The following is a 24,153-nucleotide window of genomic DNA, read 5'->3' on the forward strand; positions in this document are numbered from 1 at the left end:
ACCCCCAAGCTACTTGTCTTACTACATTTACCTATGCTCTGAATATTTTTATCCTTAATGCCTCTGGTTTATATTATTTCCTTTTCTGTACTCTTTCTTCTTAATGTCACTTCCTCTGGAAGGTTTTTAGTTTCCTTCCACCAAGTTTATTATGAATTCTCTCTTCTGGCAGTTTAACAATTACTAAGGGTCAGCCAAGAAATCAGACTTCAGGCCTTCGAATACTGACTCCACCACTTACTAGCTCTGAGTGGGAAAATAACTTACCTTCTGTCTCAGTTTCCTTATTTTTAAAAAAGGTACAATATATCACCTACCGCATATGGTTATTATAAGGATTAATACATGTAAAAGTACATAGCACTAAATAAGTATTAGCTAGTATTACTCCTATAAAATCTACTTATGTACAGTGAATTATAGTTAGTTGTGAACTAGTGTTTCTCTGTTCCCTAAAGATGTGAAACATGGTTTTATTTTTGTAGATACTTCACCCATCTGCTATTTTATAGTATTGACCTCAAAATTCCTTTTCCCCTGGAAAAGACTATTCCAGGTCCCTGCCTCTACTGTTGCACACATCCACTAACCTCAAGTGCTATTGCTAAGACCTAGTCCAAACTTCATATGGCATATTCAAAGCCTCATGATTTTGGGCCCTGCCCCCTCTCCAGCCTTAACTTCGAGTACCTCTTGTACTAAATAAACCACTTTCAGTTTCATTTAGAGTTTTGTTTACAATGTGCCACTCTATTAGACTGTAAACCTTCTGGATGTAGTACTCTTTTATTCACCATTATATCTTTAGCATCAGTGGCTGGTACAGAGGTGTTCGATTAGGAATGACAAATGAAAGAGTGAAAGAATTGTGCTTTCTACACTTGGAATGGCCTGCTTCCCACATGCCCTCCCACCCCCATTTCCTGTGAATACTCATTTTTCAAGACACAGTTCAAGAATGAAACTACTCCATGCATCTTTTCTCAGCACCTTGCAAATAAGACAACCATTCTGTATTGTTTCCTCATTATATCTTGTAAACACTCCTATCACAGATATGTTACTTTATTGAATTATTAGACTATAAACTCCTGGATAATCTATGTCAATCATCATTGCTTGGTTGCAGCAGTAAATTTTGTTGATTAAGTCTTGGTATGTCAGAGTAATAACTATTCTTCCACATAAGGTAAGTACACAATGTTGGGTCACTGATGTTTCGGGAATGGTGGTACATTTGCATTAGACATTTTCTTCATGAACATGAATTTGCAAAGGGCAGGGACTGTGGAACTTTTGCCTCAATACAAAGTGAGCTGACCTTTATGGATACCAAACCCGGCACACCTTAGCTTCATTAATTCCATTCTCCAACAAACATAGTTGTAAACAGGTACAAAGCAATACTTATTACAGACATTTTCACATATTTATAGACCAATTAATTTCTCACGCCTAGTTCTATAACTTGACTTTGAAGTTTATTATATCACTCTTCTAAATAATAAAAAGTCCAGAGAGGCTGTGGAGAAATTCTGCTACCTTAAAAAAGCCTTACTAACAACTGGCACACTCAAGGTGGTTATAGAAAGAGAAGAAAAATTCTGTAAACATTTGTTTCCTGTAATTCTAGGCACTAATCTTCTAAACCATATCAAGACTTGATAAGGAAAAAATTGAGATTCACATCTCAACATGTTAATTGGCAATGTCATTGATTGTTAAAGATATGGAAGAAGAATAATGGAAAATTGGAGTTTTTACTAATGCAAAATTAACAACAATACCTCGACCCCCATTAAATATACAGATGCCACCATCTCTTCCATCATGGATTTTATTTCTTCTTAGTGTAGGGTTACTATCTGTCTTAATCCAGACTCCAGCCATTGCATTGTCAAATATTTCATTGTCTTCTATACAGCCTAGACCTATAAATGCAAAAATTCAGGTTATATTATTTAGAAAGAATATTCCTAAAGACTATCAGCACCGAGAAAAAGATGAAAGATTACACATACCAGAATTATACACTAGAATCCCTCCATTCTGTCCTCCCCAGATTTTGTTGCGCCTAATTTTGGGGTTGCTTCCAGTCCTATGGATAGAATAGAAAACAATGCCAGTTTAATTGCTTCTACTCCCTTAACCCATGTTAGATGAGGTAACACTGGAAAAACACACATTAATCATAGTAGGAATTAACTATACAATGGAGTCCTTCAAAATGCTCTGAAAGTCTGTCAATAAAAAAACTGATTTAATTTAGCTTAATTCTATTTCCCACAGAACACACTTAGCTATACTTTATATTATTACTATAGAGTTTTTTTTTTAAATTTTAACTTATCTTTATTGTTGAAAGTATTACAGATATCTCCCTTTTCACCCCAAGGATCTACTCCACCTAGCATCTGTGTCCCCCCTGCCCTGAAGGCCTTCACCACACTATTGTCTGTGTCCATGGATTATGCATATATGCATATAAGTTCTTTCACTAATCTACTACAGAGTTTCTTAACATATAAACTCTTCAGACAGGGTAAGATTAAATATTATTAGTATGTACTCCCCATGTAAAAGGGTTGAATTATATGATTAGGACTACTATAGTTCCAAAAACTGTTAAAATACAGGAAAGGGATGTGAAAAACTATTAATTTTACAGAAATAGCATAAAATCAAAAGCTCCCATTTATAGGTGCCTACAACATGCCAGGCATAGCTCACAAGTATTTTTATATACCCTTCTACTATCCAAGTAGGATGGAGTACACTGAATGCTGTCCTCAGCTAGTCCAAGAAAAGTTCTAGTCTGACAATTTAAGCCAAGAGTACGACAGTGTGAATATACACACAAAGGAATAGAGGCTAAGCACTGAATAACAAGAAAATTTCTCTACATACCCCACGTAGTCCCCATTCCTGCCCCAAAGAAAGCCAAATGTGAAAACAATTACCTTATCTGAACCCCTGAATACATATGATTATAGATATCATTGTCCTCTAGCACTCCATGTCCATTGTCGTAAAAATAAACACCAACCTAAAATTAAAAAAAATTATTTTCAAATGACAAATGTTTACAAAACAATTATTTCCCATAAAGGAGTCCAAGAAAATCTTACCTGCTTGCCACTGTGTATCCTGTTTCTTCTCAGTACTGGAGTGCTGCCAGTTGTCACCCAGACCCCAGCCAGAGTATTACTATAAACTTCATTCTCTTCTATTACACCTTGTCCTTTCTCATGCTAAATAAAAGATAAACTGATTACAGTATCTATCTTTTACCAGCAAAACATAGTTTATAGTGTATTCCCCTTTAAAGACAATTTTAACAAAAATTTTTTAAATTCTTGTTCTTTATCTAGATGAGGCAATGATAACATTAAAAAAAATATATTGATTTCAGAGAGGATGGGGGGGAGGAGAGAGAGAAACATCAATGATGAGAGAGTTGTCATTGATCGGCTGCCTCCTGCACGCCCCCGACCAGGGATCGAGCCCGAAACCCAGGCACGTGCCCTGCCAATGATAACATTTTTATGTAGCCTCTAAGTTTAGGCCCCCAAAGTTTTTACACTGTTCCTTATGTGGTTTTGAACTTTTAAATCTACTACAGTAAAAGTAATAGCATATAATTTTTTTTTAGCAAAACAATTTATTTCATTCTAAGATATATAGCAAACTGAAGATCTCTCATTTAATAAGTTAATAGTTATTTCAAACCTATCACTGGTAAAGTCACTTCAAACTGGTAAGGTCTTAGGTTGCTAAAATTTTTATTTTTAGCAGAAGATTTAACACATGAGTATTTCTAGAACTGTAAATAAAAATTAGACTCACAAAGACTTTCACAAAGATCTTTAAAAAACTAGGATCTTATTATTTTCTTACTTGAATCAGTTTTAACAGTTTCATACACTATGGTGACAGAAGACATTCACAGGGTTTTAAAATTTTGGAAGATGCCAAATTATGTTTCAACATAAATTAAAGTGAAAACTGGCTTTTTCAGAAGATAAAAATATTCAAGTCTAGTGTTATTAGTATTTTCAGTGATACTGTGATGCTTTCGGAAAACTTCAGAGATTAATACAGTAGTTATACTGGCAAAATTCTAGTGCAAGAAATATAACTTAGACTGACAGTCAGTTGTTGCTATGAGTTTAGCCCATATTGCCAAGTATAATTAATAACTTTAATATCTAGGTATATCTCCTATGCCTAAACTTAGTCAGTTAACTGAGTTTTATAGAACACTACAGACACTACACAATTAAGAGTCATTTATATATACTGGCAGGGAGAATAAAAGTCTTATTCATTGTCTAAATATTAAAGTCACAGATTCATATTCTACTGTGTCCCCTCCCCTTTTCTCCACTGGTTTTGATGCATGAGATTCTAGAATTGTATTCATTAACTTACCACATAAATCCCACCATGCTGGCCATCATGAATTTTGTTATGTCGAACAATTGGACAACTGTTTGTCCTAATTTGAATTCCTGCTAATGCATTTCCTATTTAAAAGTAAAAGTTACAATGTCAACATATAACGCCTAGTGAAACATAGTAAGCTTTGCATTATGCAGTTAAAATTCTTACTAGAATTTTAGGAACAGCACAATTCTGTGAAATATGCAATACTCGGAAAAGTACTTATGGCCTGGCCCATGAGTATTACAAGACAAAACTAGGGGAACTAAGTGTAAAAAGATGCAAAGGATTGTAGGCAGTAAAGGTATAGTGGTTAAGGGAAAAGACTATTAGGCAAGATGCATAGTTTTAAATTCCAGGAATTCTATCTACTTCATGTGTGACTTTGAATAAGTGATTTCACTTCTCCGTGCCTTTGTTCCTTGTTCACTAAATGGGGACATTTAATAGTATCTATTTCATAGGGCTGATGTGAATATTATATGACTTAATTTGGATAAGGTACTCAGAATAGTACCTGGAGCTGAGTAAGCTCTATGTATTATCAGGTGTTAGCAAAGGGGAGTCCAGGAACATTAGCACATAGACATCCAGTGGTTTGCTGAATAAATACCTCAAAAGTTGTTTTTTTTTTTTTAATCCTCACCCAAGGATATTTTTCCAATTCTTTTTGGAGAGAGTGGAAGGGGGAGTGCCGGGGGGGAGAGGGGAAGGGAGACACATGGATCGGTTGCCTCCCACACGACCGGGCACCGGGGACAGAGCCTGCACCCGAGGTACACCTGCAAGTAAGGTACATGCCCTTGGCCGGAATCAAACCAGGGAACCTTCAGTCTGTGAGCTGATGCTCTAACCACTGAGCAACTGGCTAGGGCAAGAGCTCAAAAGTTTTAATGAGGATTAAGTATTTTCCCATTCTAGTTAGTACCAAAGTACCAAATACCATAGCAATACTTTATTAATTATTAAACACTGGAATGAATTTAAGGAAACTGTAAATACTCCGTTGAAACTATTTATCTACCTTATTCATATTTCATCCCTGGTACCTGGCATACTGCCAGGTAGAAAGTAGGTATTTAGTAAATGTTTATTAAGTGAATAAATATCACAGAATAATCTTTAATGAAAAATTAAAAAAAAACTGGATCACTTCTACTTGGATAGTGTCAAACTGGTCCATTTTATAGAACAAAACCACATGCTTACCATAAATGTCATTTCCTTCAATAAGGCCTCGTCCATCACCAAAGATGTAAACTCCCCCTTGATTTCCATTAAATATAGAATTTCCCCTATAATTACATGAAATAATAAAAATAAGCATCTATTCAGCAAAGCTTACTTGTTTTATACAAATTATAAGGCCACTCATGGTCAAGTGACCTTAGAAAATTATTTAACTTCTATAATCCTCAGTTTCCTAATCCATCAAATGAGGGACTCAGACTAGACGACTTTTAAATTCCCTTCTAGTTCTAAGACCTAAAGCTCTGGAAAAGCTATCTAATATCTGAGACAAAATAGCATTCTTAAAAACTCCCCTCAAAACAGCTAACACATTCAAAATAACTTTTATAAAGCTGATCTAGACACATTTGCTGAATATTAACAAGATAGAAACCCCATACTCTCATAAAACCAGTGGAAAATAAAATGACAAAAATACATCATGGTTTTTAATTAAATTATAATAGTTCAATAGTCTTAACCAATGCCTTTAAAGCCTGGATCTATTTGTTTCGTTCCTGTGACCAGAGCGAGTAGTAGAAACTATTAAAAAAAAGTGACTGCTTGAAGTTTTGACTTTTTGTTATTCTTGGTCTCTCTGTTCAAAATCTTTGAGATAATTAGTTTCCTGAGTTACTCTATTGGCTGACTCTCAGGGGGGGAAAAAAAAAAAGAAAGAGCCCTGACCAGCAGAGTGGCTCGGTTGGTTGGGCGTCATCCCATGTATCAGGAGGTTGCCTATTTGATTCCCTGTCAAGGGCACATGCTCAGGGTTGCTGGATCAATTCCTGGTAGGGGGCACTGTGCTCTCACATTGATGCTTCTTTCCACCCCCCTCACCCCTGCTTCCTCTCTATCTAAAAATCAATAAACTATTCTTTAAAAAAAAAAAAAGAGAAAGAGAGAGAGAGACAGGTCATTCTAGTTCCAAGAGAAGGTCACAGTCCTTTTTACTCATCTACAGTGCATTTTGATGAATTTAAAGTTAAAATCAGAGCATTCGGAATTGTTCATAAAGTAATATTGTGAATGGCTTAGATCACTAATAAAAAAATGAACAGAACACACTAAAAAATAAATGCAATAGCTATGCGCATTCAGATGCACAGACTTTTACTGGGAAAAGCTACTTTATAGTAGTCAGGTGTCTAGGAAAAACATTAAGAGTTAAAGCTAAGTATCTTGACTTTTCTTATAACATAAAACAAAGTAAAAAAGTAATTGCCATTCATAATATATATAAATACCTTATTGTTGGGTCACTATTTGAGGTAATCCATACACCTGCAAAGTTGTTTGCATAGATTTTATTCTCTATGAACTGTCCTCTTCCTTTTTCATGGACATATATTCCTCCGGTCTGTCCATGATGAATTTCACATCGAACCACTGTGGGGTTAGCATAGGCTTTTACTTCAAAGCCTGCTATTCTGTTTCTGTGTATGTTGCAACTTTCAAAGTAACCCTGAAAAAAACACAGATTTTAAACCTGTAGATAAGGTTAGTTTCCAAAAGAGAAACATTAAAAAAAAACCCCACAGACTTTTAAATGTACACTTCAAAATTACAGAGATGTTCAAGAGTAAGAATAAAACCTAGACAGATACACACTAAATTTCAAATGATAAACATGGAAGAAAATGTTTTCATTTTTGTACAATAGAAATATTAATCCTCTAATTAGTCTGAATATATTCAATGCCAGGAAAAAGAAATAGGGATTTATTCAACAAATGCAAATAAATACCATTTCCCAATAAGTATGCATATCCTTCAACAAAAGATTTATAAATATTAAAGAAAATAAAACCTTGTAGCCTTAAAAATGTCCCAAGAAATCAACTTCTAATAAGCTGACCTAAGGATAAGCTGACCTAAGGATACAATCAGAGCCCACAGAAAAAGACATACAAAATAATTTTCATACTAGCCTAATAATAGTAAACTGGCTAAATAAAATGTTTTTGAAGACTTATGCTCATGGTATATATACTATCATGTTAAAATGAAAAGAACAGTATGTACTTCAAGGTAGTATACATTACATATGATCTCAATTTTACTTAAAGAAAAACAACTTGAAGGATTAAACAAAAACATGAAGGTGTGATGTGATATTATGGATGATTTTTGTATCCTTCATAACTTCTCTGAATTTCTTAAATTTTCTATAGTGGACATGTATTATTTATTATATAATGAGAATAAAAGTACTTTAATACTGATATCTTAAGTCCTATATTGAATCAAGATTGAATATTAAGAGAAAAAAATGAGATATTAACAAGGTGGTACTTCTAAAAACCACTTTATTCCCCTTGTCTATCTCTTCAAAAATTGAAATGTGCTCATGCTTGTTTTCGCAATACGCATACTAAAGTTGGAACTATACGGACGGACATTAGCATGGCTACTGCACAAGGATTACACATAAAAAATTTGTTAAGTGTTCCATATTTTGTGTAGTGCCCCAATGTCCTCACACCCTTTGATTAGCTTGGAAGAAACAATAGGAGTCAAAGCACAACGTGTGGCACTCAACAGCAAAATTGCGACTTTTCGCTACGCACACGTATATGCATGTGTGCGAGCGTGCGCACACACACACACACACAACATGCTCTCCCCTTGTTAAATTCCCTTTAGCAGTAAGTATTTTCTTATGCTACTTCCATGTACTGATCTGTACTATTTCTATATTTCTCATATGCATTTGTACCTGATCGTAAGCTTTTGGAGAGAAAGGAATATCCAACTATACAAAACTTTATACACAGCAAGCACTCAAGTAAGCTTTGACAAACTTTTTGCCATAGAAATCTAGAAGAGTTTAAAATAGGATGTAATTCTGAATATTCTAGTATACTACATATTTAACTCTTTTAAAAACATGGATCTTTAAGCATAACATTCAGAAGTAGTTTTCAGGTTTCACTTTCCAGAGATAAAAGTGTAAATTATCTATAATTTACCACTTTACATTTGGGTTACAATCTTTTTTTTTTTTTTTTAAGTTGGGGGTTACATAAAAAACAGCTTCTTTAAATATAAAAGTTTTTTCTTTTTTGATTTTATACCAAATAATGTACATTGGGTGAACATACAGGCCATTATTGCAAAACTGAGCATCAAAGAAACAAAAACAAATTTAAAAAGAGGCTAAGCTAAAAGAATTTAATGTTCTATTGAAACAAACTTTTTTCTGATGTTTTTATCATTGAGAAGGGAGCTCAATTAGTCTCAAGTTTCTCTCTGCCTCGAGTTAAATGACTTATCTGACTGGTACACCTGGGAAAGAATAAACCGGGTGTGCTTCAATTCAGCTTCACCCTTTTCCTTATGGAAGTGAGCTATCCTTAAGGTAAAATGTCTTCTGCTACTACTCACAAACACTGCCCATGATTAAGTGGGTAAGCCTATTTAATTTGGGGGTTCAGTTAAACAGACCCAATTTGGTTCTCATTTTAAGCTGTATCTTCTAACTTAACCTTTAAGAGTAATAAAGATATTATTTCACCCTCCTCATGCTACTTCATGGCTTTATTTCTTAATTTGTTCAGAATGTGGCAGGGAAAGGTGTGCTATTTATTGGGCTTCCATGAGGATTCCAATAGCAAGCCACTGTCATATACTGGCTATCCTCGTTAAACATACAGTAGTACTGCAAGTACTTTGCTATATATTGACTAAAAATTATTTAAATACAGGAATGCTCTTTCTGTTTTTTTTAGGTTTTACTTTTGTACAATGAGAGCGTCAACTAGATCCACAAGTTTATTTAGGCAAATAGACCACTCTCTACTTCATAATTTTGGCTAGATCAGTGTGCTATTTAGAACTGAGCCATAGTGTATAACTACATATTCTTTGCTGCACAACTTTTTTTTTTTTTATATATTTTTATTGATTTCAGAGAGAGAAAGGGAGAGGGAAAGAGAGCTAGAAACATCAATGATGACAGTCATTGATAGGCTGCCTCTTGCACGCCCCCTGCTGGGTATCGAGCCTAAATCCCTGGCATGTGCCCCGACAAGGACTGAATGGAGATCTCCTGGATCACAAGTTGACATTCAACCGCTGAGCCACGCTGGCTGAGCGCTGCACAACTTTTTATTTTCCCTGAAGTTAGTAATTATTTTGTTATTCTCCTTTGCTTAGATCTCTAGTGATAATCGATCCTAAACTTGATATTGGTTGTTTAAATTACCTCTTAATATGTTTACATTCCCATTAGGTTTACTAATTTATCTTCCTAAATATAAGCAGGTTTTATAACCCCCTCTAATCTGGACTGGTTGCCCTGGTCATAGGAGGCACAAGGTCACTGACCATATTTAATTCAGATTATGGTTAAAAAATGTTCCCTACTCTATCAGTGATGGAGTTTGTAATCACTATCTTTTGTTTTATGGTAACTTTCAAGAAAAGAAAGCAGCAAAAAATTTTTTTTCTTCATGTCTTAAAACCAGAAGCCTCTACAATGCTACAACTGGTTTTATCACACTCAGAAAGAATCACTGACTGGCTTACAGTTTTATAATTTTACAAGAGTACCTATATCTCATTAATATTCTGGGTTAAAGGGCTCAGTTAATGTAATTTTGTTTTAAAATACTTTTTTTTTTTTTTTTTGATTAATCCTCATCTGAAGATATTTTTTCCATTTATCTTTTAGAGAGTGGAAGGGGGCAGAGAGGGACAGAGAGAGAGAAACATCGATGTGAGAGAGACACATCGATTGGTTGCCTCTCAAATGTGCCCCCACCGGGGCCAGGAATCAAGCTCGCAACCGAGGTACGTGCCCTTTATCAGAATCGAACCCGGAACCCTTCAGTCTGAGGGCTGGCGCTCTAACCACTGAGCAAAACCGGCCAGGGCTAAAATACATCTTAATGAAATGCATCTGTTTTGTTAAAAGATGCTGCCAGTGCAAAATGGTCTAATAATACAGAACTGAAGGTAGAATTTAGACAGAATTCTACTTTGCCTTTTAAATGCAAACCACAAAGGCTCCATCTTTTATACAAAACTCTAAAGGCACGAACATTTTACCCCATATTATAATGTGATTTAATGCCCTACCAGAAGATACCAGATTGCTAATAGCTTCTTCTATATTTAAAATAAAAGCTCATAAACTTATTGGCACAAACATTTCTAAATTTCTGCCATACACATTACTGCAAATTATCATTCTATCAAGTTAAAAACACTGATATAAAAATAAAAGGTAAGACTAAACACTTAAAATTTTTTGAAATGAAGTATTTTTTATTAAATATAAAGTAAAAGGCATTCAAGTGTTTCTCTTAAAACTCTCCAAACCCACCCCCAACAGAACAAAAAGTAGGGAGAAAAAATATGCCAACTTCATTGAAATAAACTTCTATAACTCCAAACTATAATCTATAAAGTTCCTGCCAAATACTGTGAAATGTGGATAAGGAAGAGCAAGGTGCTGGGAGCACAGATGTTACCTTAAACCTTCAGCAAGGTAGCTTCTCCTAAGTAACGGAGGTTCTAATAAGTCTACCCAATGATCCACTAGAGTGATGAGATCTAGTGGCATGAATAGAACACAGGAGAAGAGGAGACGGAGTAATATTTTCATAGAAATAACTCAGGCACAAGAAATAAATCTGAAGAAAACATACTATATTATGTGTAATTTCTGTCATATAAAGTTTCCTATCTAAGGAAGAATATCCAAAGTAAAGTTAGAGGAGAAGAAAGAGGTTGACCAGATTTCAACACAGAGAATCTGTCATCTGTCAATCTGTCTTGAGTTAAAATTAATAAATTTAGAACAAATGTTATCGAAAATTTTTTATCAATTTGGCATCGTTACGGCATTTTAATTTATTGAACAAAAATAACACTCTGCAATGGATTTAATATTAAACAAAGGTAATTAGGGAACTGTGAACATTATTTTTAGCAGAGAGATTGGCATTGTGGTTATGTGAAAGATAGAAGAAAGAACCCCCATTTTTTAAAGATACATGCTGAAATATTTACAGGTGGTATAATGTCAGGATTGCTTCAAAATAATCCAGAGAATAAAGAAGAGAGTAAGGAGTGAGCAAGAAGGTATAGATGAAACAAAGTTGGCCATGAATTGATAGTTGTTGAAGGTGGAGGTGGGTATATGGGGATTCACTGTACTATTCTCTCTAGTTTTATGTACATTAGAAAGATTCCATAAAACAAAAATACATTTTAAAAATTAGAGATAAAAACCAATGGAAAACAAAACAGAAAAAGAGACAAAACTATGGAGACAGTCAAGAACACAGATTTGAAGAAGTCACATAAAACTTAAAGTACACAGCATATAATAGAGAAGACAGCCAAGTTTCTTAAGAGAGTAACCAAAGAATTTATATGCATATATGCACAACCCAAGGACATGGACAATGGTGGGGAGGTGAACTGGAGAAGGGGGTGGTGGGATGGGGTGGAATGGGTCATTGGGGAGATAAAGGGACATTTGTAATATATATACATATTTTAATATGTCTTTATTGATTTCAGAGAGAGGAAAGTTGAGGGAGAGAGATAGAAACATCAATGATGAGAGAGTCATTGATAGGTTGCCTCCTGCATGCCCCCGACTGGGGAACGAGCCCACAACCCAGGCATGTGCCCTGACCGAGAACTGAACTGTGATCGCCTGGATCCTAGGTCGACGCTCAACCGCTGAGCCACGCCCGGCCGGGCTGTAATATTTTAAATAAATAAAAAAAGGAACATACGGCCCGGCCGGGCATGACTCAGCGGATGAGCATTGACCTAGGATCCAGGAGATCACAGTTCAATTCTCGGTCAGGGCGCATGCCTGGGTTGTGGGCTCGATCCCCAGTTGGGGATGTGCAGGAGGCAGCCAATCAATGACGACTTTCTCATCATTGATGTTTTTTTCTCTCTCTCTCTCTCTCTCTCTCTCCCCTCTCTCTTTCTCTCTCTGAAATCAAGAAAAACTTTTAAAAAGAAAAAAAAAGAATAAATATTCTTACCATGCCATGATCAAATGTGAACACACCAACATCACGTCCATGATGAATATGATTCCGTCTAATAATTGGGTTTCCATGATTTTTAACCCAAATCCCAGCTAAAGCATTATTGGAAATTTCATTATCCTCATATATTCCCTACAACAAATAATCAGAAATAAACATTAGTAAAACTTGAAAAAATATTAAAAAAAAATAAAACCACAAAATTAAAAAAATACCTGTGCATGATCTGTTATATAAAGTCCAACATTTTCACAGTCGCTGATATTACAGTGCTTGATAGTGGGACATGCTCCTTGACCACTAACACATACTGCAGAGCCAACTGTAAAAAAAAAATTTATTTAAAAATCTGCTGGGCAACAACAGACTCATTTTATAATAAAACATAAAGGAAACACTAACCTGTACATGTACTTCTGATGATACAGTGATCAATAATAGGACTACAATTTACTGTAATCTCTAAGCAGTGATGTGCATTGTGGTGTTGAGCAGATTTGTCATCAGGGTTAAACTGAAAAGTAGAAAATTTGTTAAATAAACAACCACTGCTTTAATGATTTCAACAAATTATTTTAAATCTTAAAATTTCTTACCCTTATTGTCATATATCCAACATAAGCATCCTCAGAACCTTCCATAAAAACAAAGGTTGAATCTCTAGTGTTTTCAATTATAACTTTGTCTGCTACTTTTCCAGGTGCTGTGGAGAAGATATTTAAAGCATATTACCTTTATCAGACAGATGAAATGGAAATTTAAAAATTACTTTTTAAAATACACTTTAAAAATACTTTGCTATAAAACTAGTAATACAGTAGAGAACTTTTTTCACTGTTCTGAAGTTGAGTAATTTTTGGAGGGAGAACTTTTAAAAGTCATTAATACTGAGTGGAGAGGACTAGTACTCATTTTATTGATAACTCTTTCACTGGCCTTTACTACAGGCAGTATATTGTCTGAGTATCATACAGAAATCCATGTATAATATACTTCTAGTAAGATTTAACTACAAATAGTATTTAATATCGAAAAAGGCCTCTTTATTTAAACATATTTCCAAAACTGGCCTTGATTTGTAAAGTAATAAAAATCACTAGGCAGAAATTTTCTACACTCTCCCCCACTTTTCTTTATGGTGGACATGGGGGAGGAAAGCAGAAGGGCAGTAAATGCAAATTTTATTAACAAGTAATAATAACTAGCCATCTTAAAATAGTCTATGCACTGTGTCCTTAAAAAATTAGAGATAGCATAAATCTTCAAATGACTGATCAGTGCTCAGTACTTTATTACATTTATTCTTAGAAACTTGAGCATAAAAACAGATTTTACATAGTGTAAAAATACTTAAGACTAACAAACATTTTTCTTTTCTTAATGAATAAATAACTAAGGCAGTTGGACAAAGCAGTGACTAAGAAATATATATATCTTAAAAAACTGATACAGCTACAATTTCTGAACTCTGTTTTCATTTCTATCATATAAAATATGCATAATATTTAATTCTTAGTCTTTCCTACCATTAAGGTATTATCAAAGTTACCTAAATTTTAAGTCACTAGCATTTTATAAACCCACTATGTAAGTAAAACTGGTAAAATTCTAATAACAATGCATTTCAAAATACCTGCACCAATCATGGTAATTGGAGATTCAATATATATCCATTCATCAGTATATATTCCAGAATGAACAAAGATAAGTCCATCAAAATGAGCTTCTTGTACCCCACCAAGGGCATCTTCAATTGTATCATAATACTAGAAAAAAATAAAAGTGTCAATATAGAACTGAAAGATTACCATTTTAAGTCCTATAAAAACACAGATCAAACATACCAACATATTTTCTCTTCCTTTATATCTTGCAGGGTTACTGTAGAAATGTTCAGCAAATCCTGGCTTTACATGTGCACCTTTATACTTAATGTCAAAAAAAAAAAAGAAGAAAAAATTACCTTCTAAATTAATTTAGTACTGTATGAATATTTTAAATTAAATATATAAAAAAAGACCAATTATTCCAACTAATTTTCTGTTGCATAGTGCAATGTAAAATCTGGAACAGCTTATGACTCACTAATATCCAGTAAGAAAGGACATGGTTTCTCATCTCAGCACTCTGATATTTTTGGACAGACAGTTCCTTTGTCATGGGGGCTGTCCTGTGTATTGTAGAATGCTTAGCAGCATTCTTGGTCTCTGCCCACTAGCTACCAGTAGCACTCTGTTCTCCAACTGTGACAACTAAAAATGTCTCCAGAAGTTGCCAAATGTCCCCTGTGGAGCACAATCACTCTAGTTGAGAACCATTTGTAAAGGACTATATGAAAATTAAGCTAAACATGAAACTTTAAAACAACTAATGAACACTAATAATTTAAACAAAAGTTTAAACAGACCCATAGAAAGTATAACTGCTCCCAGACTACTGATGTTTACTGTCACTGTTTAAATTAGTAACATCAATAGTGAAATTGTTGAATATTTTGTTGGTTGATAAATGTTCACTGCCTTGATACCTATTCTTGAGATTAATTTAAAAAAACCCAACTTAATTATTTTATTGTCAGGTTAAATGTCTTTGTCCAGTGATACATATTCCTTTGTAGTATCTATTACTTCATCAGAGTCATAACACCTGTCATTATGAGTGCGGCAAAATGCCTCTCTCAGTAAGTCATGGAATACCTGGAACATTTCCCCTTTTCACAAGGTTCATAAGATAGGTTTGTATGATAATATAAATACCTCCCTGCATGAGTTTAAATTTTTAAAAGAGGAAATTTTATCTACAGATATGTAATATACATAAACCAATATTTTTTCTATTTATACGTCATACCAACTGCTGGAAACTCTCTTTCCAGGGATTTGGATGTTCATATTCTTCTGGATTAATCTGGTAGAATTTGCCAGGTTCAGGATGCATCATAGGGCGGGTATATTCAAATACTTCCATATATAATCGTTTCCTGAAGGTGGGAAAGGAATTAAAGAGTTCTTCATAAAAAGTCTTTTAAATAATTACAAGAAATTATTTAGAGATAACCTGTATTTTTAATAATTATTAAGTTTACTACATTTCCTTCGTCATTTTATCTACAGTTAGTTTCATCTGTTACAGTTTATAGAACATAAAAAACCAAAATTTTGTATTCTGCTCTTTTCACTTTTTTCAATTTTTATTTATTGATTTTAGAGAGAGAAAAGGGGGAGGGGAAGAAAAAACAGAGAGAAAGAGAAAGAAACATCGATATACTGCTCCACCCATTAATGCATTCATTGCTTGTTTCTTGGATGTGCCCTGACTGGGGATTAAACCTGAAACCCTTGGCACATTGGACTAACACTAACCAACTGAACTACCTGGCCAGGGCTCTTTTCAACATAGCATTTTCTCATGCTATTAAAAACTGTGTAAGTCACTGTTTATGACTATACCTCAACCCTCCAAACAGACATTACATTGTCTTCACTTAGTCCATTTCATTATTAGACATAATTTTTAATTTCCCCCCACTATTAACTATGTATGCCATTACCATTATGAAAAATTTGTACATAAGGTATATTTTCAGAAGTGGAATTACTGGGTCAAAGGGAATGCATATTTTAAGCTCATAAATGTAACTATCCAAGTAGTTTCCAAAAGTGATGGATAAAACACACATTCTCACTAAACTACCAAATTTAATTAATTAGCTGTTTATATTAGACTCAGTTCTGTTTTTAAAAAGCAATTAAATGAAAAACATTTCACACAGTTGCTATTTATTGATAAATATCAGAGAAAATACTTCATTTATTGTTTTATATACTACCTAAATTAACAACTCACATTTGTGATAAACAGGTAACTTAGAATTTACAAGCAATCTAATTTTTGTTCTTTTTAATTATAATCACCAACTCACACTTCAACTTCCCTACCATCTTCAGTATTTTGGGCAGCAAATAATACATCTTAAGATAATAAGAAATAAATTTTCACTTACCACAAAATTGGATCATTAGCAAGCTCACTGAAGCGTTTACACACACAAGCTGCTCTACAAAGATCCTGTTCCAGCAAGTAAGAGAAGATTTTTAGAACCACTTCATCTGGCAGTTTCTCCTGAAGATACTGTTCAGCAGGTGCTGCTATAGAGAGATTAACAAATAAAACATAAACAACCTATTTATCGTGTCAGTAGTGACTTCCTCATTATTTAAAAAGCATAATTTTCATCCTGGCGGGTGTGGCTCAGTTGCTTGGAGCATGGTCCCATGCACTGAAGGGTCATGGGCTCGATTCCTGGTCAGGGCACATACGGGAGGTAGCTGATCACTGTCTCTCTGTCTCTCTCTCTGTCCCTTCCTCTTCTTCTAAAACCAGTAAAAACATATCCTCAGGTGAGGATTAAAACTAAAATAAATAAATAAAGTAAATAAAAAGCATAATTTTCATTTTATCTAAAGAATAGCTTTTATTTTGTGAAGACAATCACTTTATAAACATTTTTCTTTCATAGATGACATATTTTGTTTCTTTTACCTTAAGTATTTGCTTTAGCTATTATACACCATTTCAGCAACTGGTGAAAATAAATACATAAAAAGTATTATTTTTTGTTAATCCTCACCCGAGGATGTTTTTGTCCATTGATTTTTTTCTTTTTTTTTTGAGAGTGTGGAAGGGAGGGAGGGAGGGAGAAAGAGAGAAACATCAGTGTGAGAGAGAGACATTCACTGGCTGCCTCTGGCATGCACCCCAACTAGAGGTGGGGATCGAACCTGCAACATAGGTACATGCCCTTGACTGGGAATCAAACCCTCTACCCATAAGTGTGCAGGCTGATGCTCTAACCACTGAGCAACACCATCCAGGGCAAAAGGTACTTTTATATAACAAAGTCAAAAAGGGAGAGATCCAAGTTGTCATGTTTATTCTATAATAATCACCTTTCCAATCCCAAATGTAATATTAAAGTACATTTAATTTTAATATTTTGGTATCAAACAAAATTAAAAAAATTATTTGAACCCATCCCTTAGTTTTCCTATAGGAAATACCTGCCAGATCTTGTGATTTTCCAGATACTCTTGCACGTTTTGCACGATGACCAAAGTTTTCTGTAGTTGAAGTTGAGGCACCCTTCAAAAACAAAACGAAAACTAATTAAGCAAATATTTTTACCATACATAATTCATTACTTCTAAAATGACATTCCCTTTTTTGTTTGTTTCCTAACAATTCTTTCATTACAAAAAGGAAAGCAAATTATATTTAATTTACCTCCATACTGCTCTTCGTAGGACACGCTGTTCTTTTCGGCAAAAGAGTTTTTCTGCGAAGTTGGTAAGGACTATTTTGTGCACCAGGACCTGATTCTTCTGCAACCATATCTGCAGGTACATCATCATCTGTTATAAACAAAAGCAATATGAAAAATGACATCCATTAAAAAAAATAGTAAGAGCTCTATGGATGCGGTAAACTTTTAAAAGCTTCCTAAAAAAATTTTTTTTTGGGAATACAACTTTTATATAAAATTCCAGCTAACTGGATGATAACCATCTGAAAGAAATGTTGGCTTTCTACTTTATTTCTTACTTCAAAATAAATTCCAAAATACACCACATACATAAATACAAAAAGGAAACAAAATCACTAGAAGAAAATAGAAAAAAATATTTTTCATAAAGTTGAAGTAGAGAAGTTCTTTCAAGGTTACGACAAAAAAACTTGGAAGGAAGGCATTAAAAAAAACAGGTGAGGAGGATGTTCACTTGATGAAGGGCTTGAGAGGGACTGAGTACTACATGGTTAGAGCCCAAGAGGGATGGGAAGGACAGCCTGGTATAAGGTATCACATACCAAGTAGGATGAAAAGAGCATCCACACAGAGTGTGGTCTGGCATAGGGCATTCAAGAGGGGAAAGACGGAAGTCTGCATGGAGGGCATCACATAGCAGAGGGGATGGTAAATCTGGAAGACTGGTAACATGCAACAGAGGAACTGATCAAATAATTAAACAGGAAAATGGAAGCTAGATACCTTCTGTTAGAGAAGAAAGTTAAAATATAAAAAGAGAGAAAACTAGCATAAACTCTATGTTGTTAGACTAGAATTCAATGTATCAACATAAAACTCATGATTTAATAGATATAGAAATTATAGACGTAAATGTTTGAATGTGCGTATGTATATATATATTCCATAGCTCTGTCCACTGACAGAGAGCCTAGAAGCAGTGACACTCCAATACCAACAAGCATGAGTAGCATTTGGAGTTTGGCTTCTGAATCTATAAAAGAAATAAAGGCTCCTTACAGAAATGGCTGATTCCAGGGTGGGGGAAATACAAAATGAGCCTGAAATATCTTGTGGTAGAAACAAGAAAGTATTAAAAGAATGATGAGGATATGTCAAAAGGACACAAGTCAGCCCGAATGGTCACCCACTCACGAAATTATGTTGGGAGCATCAAAATTCATGATAGTAAAAGACTTATAATCCAATGAATGAATAGCAACCCATAAATTTATAGTGCTATAAATAAATGAATAAATTGAAAGTTTAATAAGGAATGGGATGTTTGAAACACCCTCCTACCCCCCCACACAAACTTATTAAGTAGAAAGGGAAAAACAGTAACTCTATAGAAGAGATGCCAATCAGACAGTCCCTTAATCAAGTGATCAAAGTGAACATCATCATTAATAGGACAACTTAAAACAGGGTGCCACCCGATAGCATATAAGATCACAGCATCACATGTATAATATTCCTGACAAAGATGCATAACCTAAATCTAATCGCAAGGAAACATCAGACAAACCAAATCTGTTTTGAATCATCTTTAAAACTGTAATCAAACCATGAAAGTTAAGGAAAATCTGAGGAATTGTTCCAGACTGAAGAATACTGAAAAGATATGCCAACTAAATGGAATGTGTGGTTCTGAACTAGATCCTTTTGCTAAAAGGTTGCTATTAGGACCAATAGTGAAACTTAAATGGGGGTCTAAAGATTAGAAGACAGTAATGTGTGTCAATGATAACTTTCTGATTTTTATAGCTGTAGTATGTTTATTTAGAAGAATATCCTTGTTCATAGGAAATACAGACTAAAGGAATTAGGAGGTGAAAGGACAACAGACTGGCACATACTCTGGAAGGGATCAGGGAAAACAACTGTTCTGTACCACTAACTCTTCTTTGTTTAGACTGTATTAAAAAGAACTAATAATTTTGAGTAATATGTAAAACATTTAAAAATTCTGCTTGGAAAATAAATACCATAAACAGTCAAAAGAAGCAACACAATCAGGAAAAAAATTTGTAACACATATCACACAAAAGGGTAATAATTTCCTTGACTATATCTGAGTGTCTACAAATCAATAGGGAAAAGGCCAATAATTCAGTAGAAAACTGGGCCAAGGCAAGGACACGAACAGACAATTTAGAATTAAGAAACTAAAAATGGCCCGGCAGGTGTGGCTCAGTGGTTGAGCATTCACCCATGAACCAGGAGGTCACGGTTCAATTCCTGGTCAGGGCATATGCCCAGGTTTCGGGCTCTGTCCCCAGTAGGGGGCATGCACGAGCACGAGGTAGTCAATCAATGACTCTCATCGATGCTTTTCTCTCTCCCTCTTTCTGAAATCAATTAAAAAAAAAAAAAAAAAGAAACTAGAAATGAAATGCTAACAGAAGCGACAATGAGATATTTTTCACATAGCAAATTACCAAAGATCAAAAGTCTAATCACATATTAGTATTACAAAAGGATAAAATAAAGGAAAAACAGTTCTTAATTGCTCTAAGAGCAATTTGGCAATAGCTATTATTACTTAGCGATTCCACTTCTAGGAACTGATTCTGCAGCTATATTCACACATGTGGGCAAAGTAGTATGGATCAAGATTTTTACTGCATACTGTTCCTAGTACTAAAAGGTAAGAATCAAATGCTCATCAATAAGGGTCTATTAAATAAACTATGATCTAGCTATACAATAGAATATTATGTGGTCATTACAAAATATAAAGCAGTTCTATATAGACTGATAAGGAACTATCTTTAATATATAATACGTTTAAAAGCCACAATATACAGTGTTTTGTGTGTGTGTGTGAGATTTAAGGCTATACATACACATTCTTACATGTGTATATATTTAACTAAAATATAAACTCCATGATAGTAGGGAGCCACCTACTGGCCAAAGACAGGACAATGTGAGCTAGAGTAAGAATTAATGGAATGAACTAAAAGAGATATATTTAAAACCACGGGTTTATAATGATACTTAAAAAAAAAAAAAAAAAGGCTACTTTCAAAGATGCTTCTGAAAACGAACTTATCATTTTGAAAATTGGAAAACAACAGGAAATAATAGAATATTTCTTCTTCCTTTCTTATATAAACTGAACCACCAGGTAACCAAGTATGAAATCAGAGAAAGCTTCTCTATAGAAACATTTTAGCAATAAATAAAGAATAAGAAAATGAGAAATAATAAAAATTTGCAATCTCTAAGAGTTAGTGGATTTAACTACTGAGTATCAATAGATCCATAATATCACAAAAAGAAAAACAATCAGACATTATATATTTCCTGATGAAAGAACATACCATCACCTACGAAGCTTTGACAATAACATCAAATCTGAATCTGTAAGAAACACTGTAAGGTCAAACTATACAGTACCAGTTTCATCTACAAATAAATTGCATGGGAAATCAATGGGGAAAAAGATAAGCGAAACTAAAGCACACTGTTTAAGAATGTATCCTTTGGTATTAAAATCACTTTTTTTAAAATCCAGAAAATGATTATCATATAAATACTTTTTGTGGGGAAGATGGAGTTATGATTGGAATGGGGCACATAAAAGGCTTCTGCAGTGGCTGGCAAAGTTCTATTTCTTGACCTGTTGGTATTAGAATACCAATCTTAGTAATAATTCTAAACTTTAATAATTCAATAAGTTATATTTCTTTTGAGGTGTTTAAAAGATGAGGTGGTGTAACAGTGTAATATTAAAAAACAGAGGTTTTTCCAACAGCAGAGCTTGGGCAAATTAACACTTTTAAGCCTAAATTTTATCAACTATTAAAGATAACAGTATCTTGTAATTCCCAGGACTATTGAAAGGATGTAAATAGAATAACATATACAAAACACTCAAGCAGTATGTCTGGTTCACATAAAATATCCAATAAATGTTTTAGCTATTATTTCATTTAAATATTCCATTAACATAACTTTTAAACAAAACTTGGAAAATCAAGTAAGTTTTCTATGTACTGCAATGTAGTCAGAAAATATAGCCAGTGTGACATGACTGGGTATTTGTGTAGTCATCCCTTTGTAGTTTAATATGTGGTTAGTTTCTATAAATGTTTCATGTCTGCTTGAAAGCAACATCTACATTCTACTTTTTAGAGTAAAATTTAAATATATCTAAAATATCAAGTATGTTAAAATATCAAGTCTGTGTGTTCAAATATTCTATACCTTTACTTTTGTTGGCAGTGGTGGTTTCATTTTTGTCTTTTTTTTTTTTTTTTAAAATATATCTTTATTGATTTCAGAGAGAGGAAAGGAGAGGGAGAGAGAGAGAGAGATAGAAACATCAATGATGAGAGAGTCACTGATTGAGCCCACAACCCAGGCATGTGCCCTGACCGGGAACGGCAGAGCCACGCCCGGCCGGCCTGTCTATTGTCTTTTGAAGGAAATTTCCTATAAAACTTTCTTCTCTTTCTGTAGGTAGTCCATTTATTTTTAGTATGTAAATTTTGTTTTATATACTTTGATATGTTATTTGGAAATAGAGCTTCAAGATAATTATTTCTTTGCAGAGTATTACTTCTTTCATCATGTTTAATAATGCTTTTTGCCTTAGAAATCTATTTTTGGCTGGTATTTTCCTAACAGCTTTTTATTTTGTTTTATATTAGCCTAGTACTTTTTTAACCCTGTATTTTCAACTTTTACTTCTGGGTCATTACATTTTAAATTTAGTTCTTTTTAACCACTTATTGCTAGATTTCCTTTTCAGCCAAAGCAAGAATATCTGTCTAATCTGCTATTTAATCTATCTAATGCCAATTTCTATGATTATATTTTTAATTTCAAAAGTTGCTTTGGTTTTCCTTTTTGAGGCTTATTGTTTCTTTTTCATACTGGTCTGTTACTTCACCATACTTCATTTTCTTTTTTTATTCCCTTAATCATTTTACACACTTATTTTCATTCTCTTTTGGATTGTTTTATCGTTGGACACTTTTTAAAATCTAAGCACAATTAGAGAAGTTATTTCAGGTTGTAGGCTGCATGCCTTGGTCTTAGTGCTAGCTGTATTCTGAAAAGGCCCAAGGCCACATTTCTTATCTCCATATGTGCACTAAAATTCCACCCCAGACCCATTAGGACATATATCCAGAACCAAAAGGCCCTTGAGCTATTTTATCTAGCAGCATCACCTCCCTCTTAGTGCTTTGATTTGCTTTCTCTCATTTCTGCACCTGAGAATTTCCTTCACTTCTTTCCTTCCTTAGGATTTATGCAGTCACACTTTTGCTCGTTTTATGTTAGGTTTCTATGTTTGTAGTGTGTATGTATGTGAGGGTGATATCTCTATCAGCTTGGTTTATCACGCTGTGAGTAGTCAGTCAGTCACTGAGCCAGTAAGTTTCATTCTCAAACTTTTCATCCCATACAACCCTCTCATTCCACTCCAACTCCTGTTTAAAATTGGTATACATTATAGAAGAGCCCTCTTGTGCCTACTTCCAGGGAAAACAGATTGCCACATGGGAAGAAAAGACATGTTTCAACTATAAATTGTGTCAAGAGTAGCACTTCATGTTTTTTATTTTTAAATATATTTTTATTGATTTCAGAGAGAGGAAGGGAGAGGGAGAGAGAGAAAAAGAAACATCAATGATGAGAGAGAGTCAATGATTGGCTGCTTCCTGCACGCCCCCGCCGGGGGATCAAGCCCACAACCCAGGCATGTGCCCTGACGGGGAATCGAACCTTGATCTCCTGGATCATAGGTCGATGCTCAACCGCTTAGCCACACTGGCCAGGTTGTTTTTTAATTTTTAATTTAAAAAAATTTCTACAAACACACACACAAATTGGTATATATTATTATTAGATATCTACCCACCCTGGAATTCTCTTCTTCTCACCATCAACACAACAAATACATACTAAAGACCAAAAAGTAAGGAATTCAGAGGTAGCAACAAGAAAGAGGTGTTGGTTAACTCAGCTGCAACCTAAAGTTCCTCCAAATAAATCTGTGCTAAATTTCTATACAATTCTCATAATAAATTACCACTGAGCTCTGGCTGGTGTGGCTCGGTTGGTTGAGCGTTGACCCTGGCACTGAATGGTCGCTGGTTTGATTCCCGGTCAGGGCACATACCCAGGTTTTGGATTTTA

General features: G+C 34.3%; 1 protein-coding gene across 3 annotated transcripts in view; it reads right to left on the reverse strand.

Annotated features, from left to right (window-relative positions):
* Positions 1 to 24,153, reverse strand: part of FBXO11 (F-box protein 11) — a 78,520-nt gene that overhangs the window by 4,103 nt on the left and 50,264 nt on the right. For 2 of the 3 annotated variants that reach the window (XM_081155896.1, XM_081155895.1), the window contains exons 2-18: positions 17,979 to 18,106; positions 17,756 to 17,837; positions 16,699 to 16,843; positions 15,546 to 15,675; positions 14,540 to 14,623; positions 14,329 to 14,461; positions 13,292 to 13,398; positions 13,098 to 13,209; positions 12,911 to 13,017; positions 12,690 to 12,827; positions 6,921 to 7,138; positions 5,653 to 5,738; positions 4,432 to 4,526; positions 3,129 to 3,251; positions 2,961 to 3,046; positions 2,022 to 2,098; positions 1,788 to 1,931 (exon numbers count right to left, since the gene is read on the reverse strand). In XM_081155896.1, coding sequence (XP_081012022.1) covers positions 1,788 to 1,931; positions 2,022 to 2,098; positions 2,961 to 3,046; positions 3,129 to 3,251; positions 4,432 to 4,526; positions 5,653 to 5,738; positions 6,921 to 7,138; positions 12,690 to 12,827; positions 12,911 to 13,017; positions 13,098 to 13,209; positions 13,292 to 13,398; positions 14,329 to 14,461; positions 14,540 to 14,623; positions 15,546 to 15,675; positions 16,699 to 16,843; positions 17,756 to 17,837; positions 17,979 to 18,106 — 1,995 coding nt within the window. The remainder of the gene's footprint in view (positions 1 to 1,787; positions 1,932 to 2,021; positions 2,099 to 2,960; positions 3,047 to 3,128; positions 3,252 to 4,431; positions 4,527 to 5,652; positions 5,739 to 6,920; positions 7,139 to 12,689; positions 12,828 to 12,910; positions 13,018 to 13,097; positions 13,210 to 13,291; positions 13,399 to 14,328; positions 14,462 to 14,539; positions 14,624 to 15,545; positions 15,676 to 16,698; positions 16,844 to 17,755; positions 17,838 to 17,978; positions 18,107 to 24,153) is intronic. The other variant, XM_081155897.1, reaches the window with a different exon arrangement.

Source organism: Miniopterus schreibersii (genome assembly GCF_964146895.1).
Source record: "Miniopterus schreibersii genome assembly, chromosome: 13".
Taxonomy (NCBI): Eukaryota; Metazoa; Chordata; class Mammalia; order Chiroptera; family Miniopteridae; genus Miniopterus; species Miniopterus schreibersii.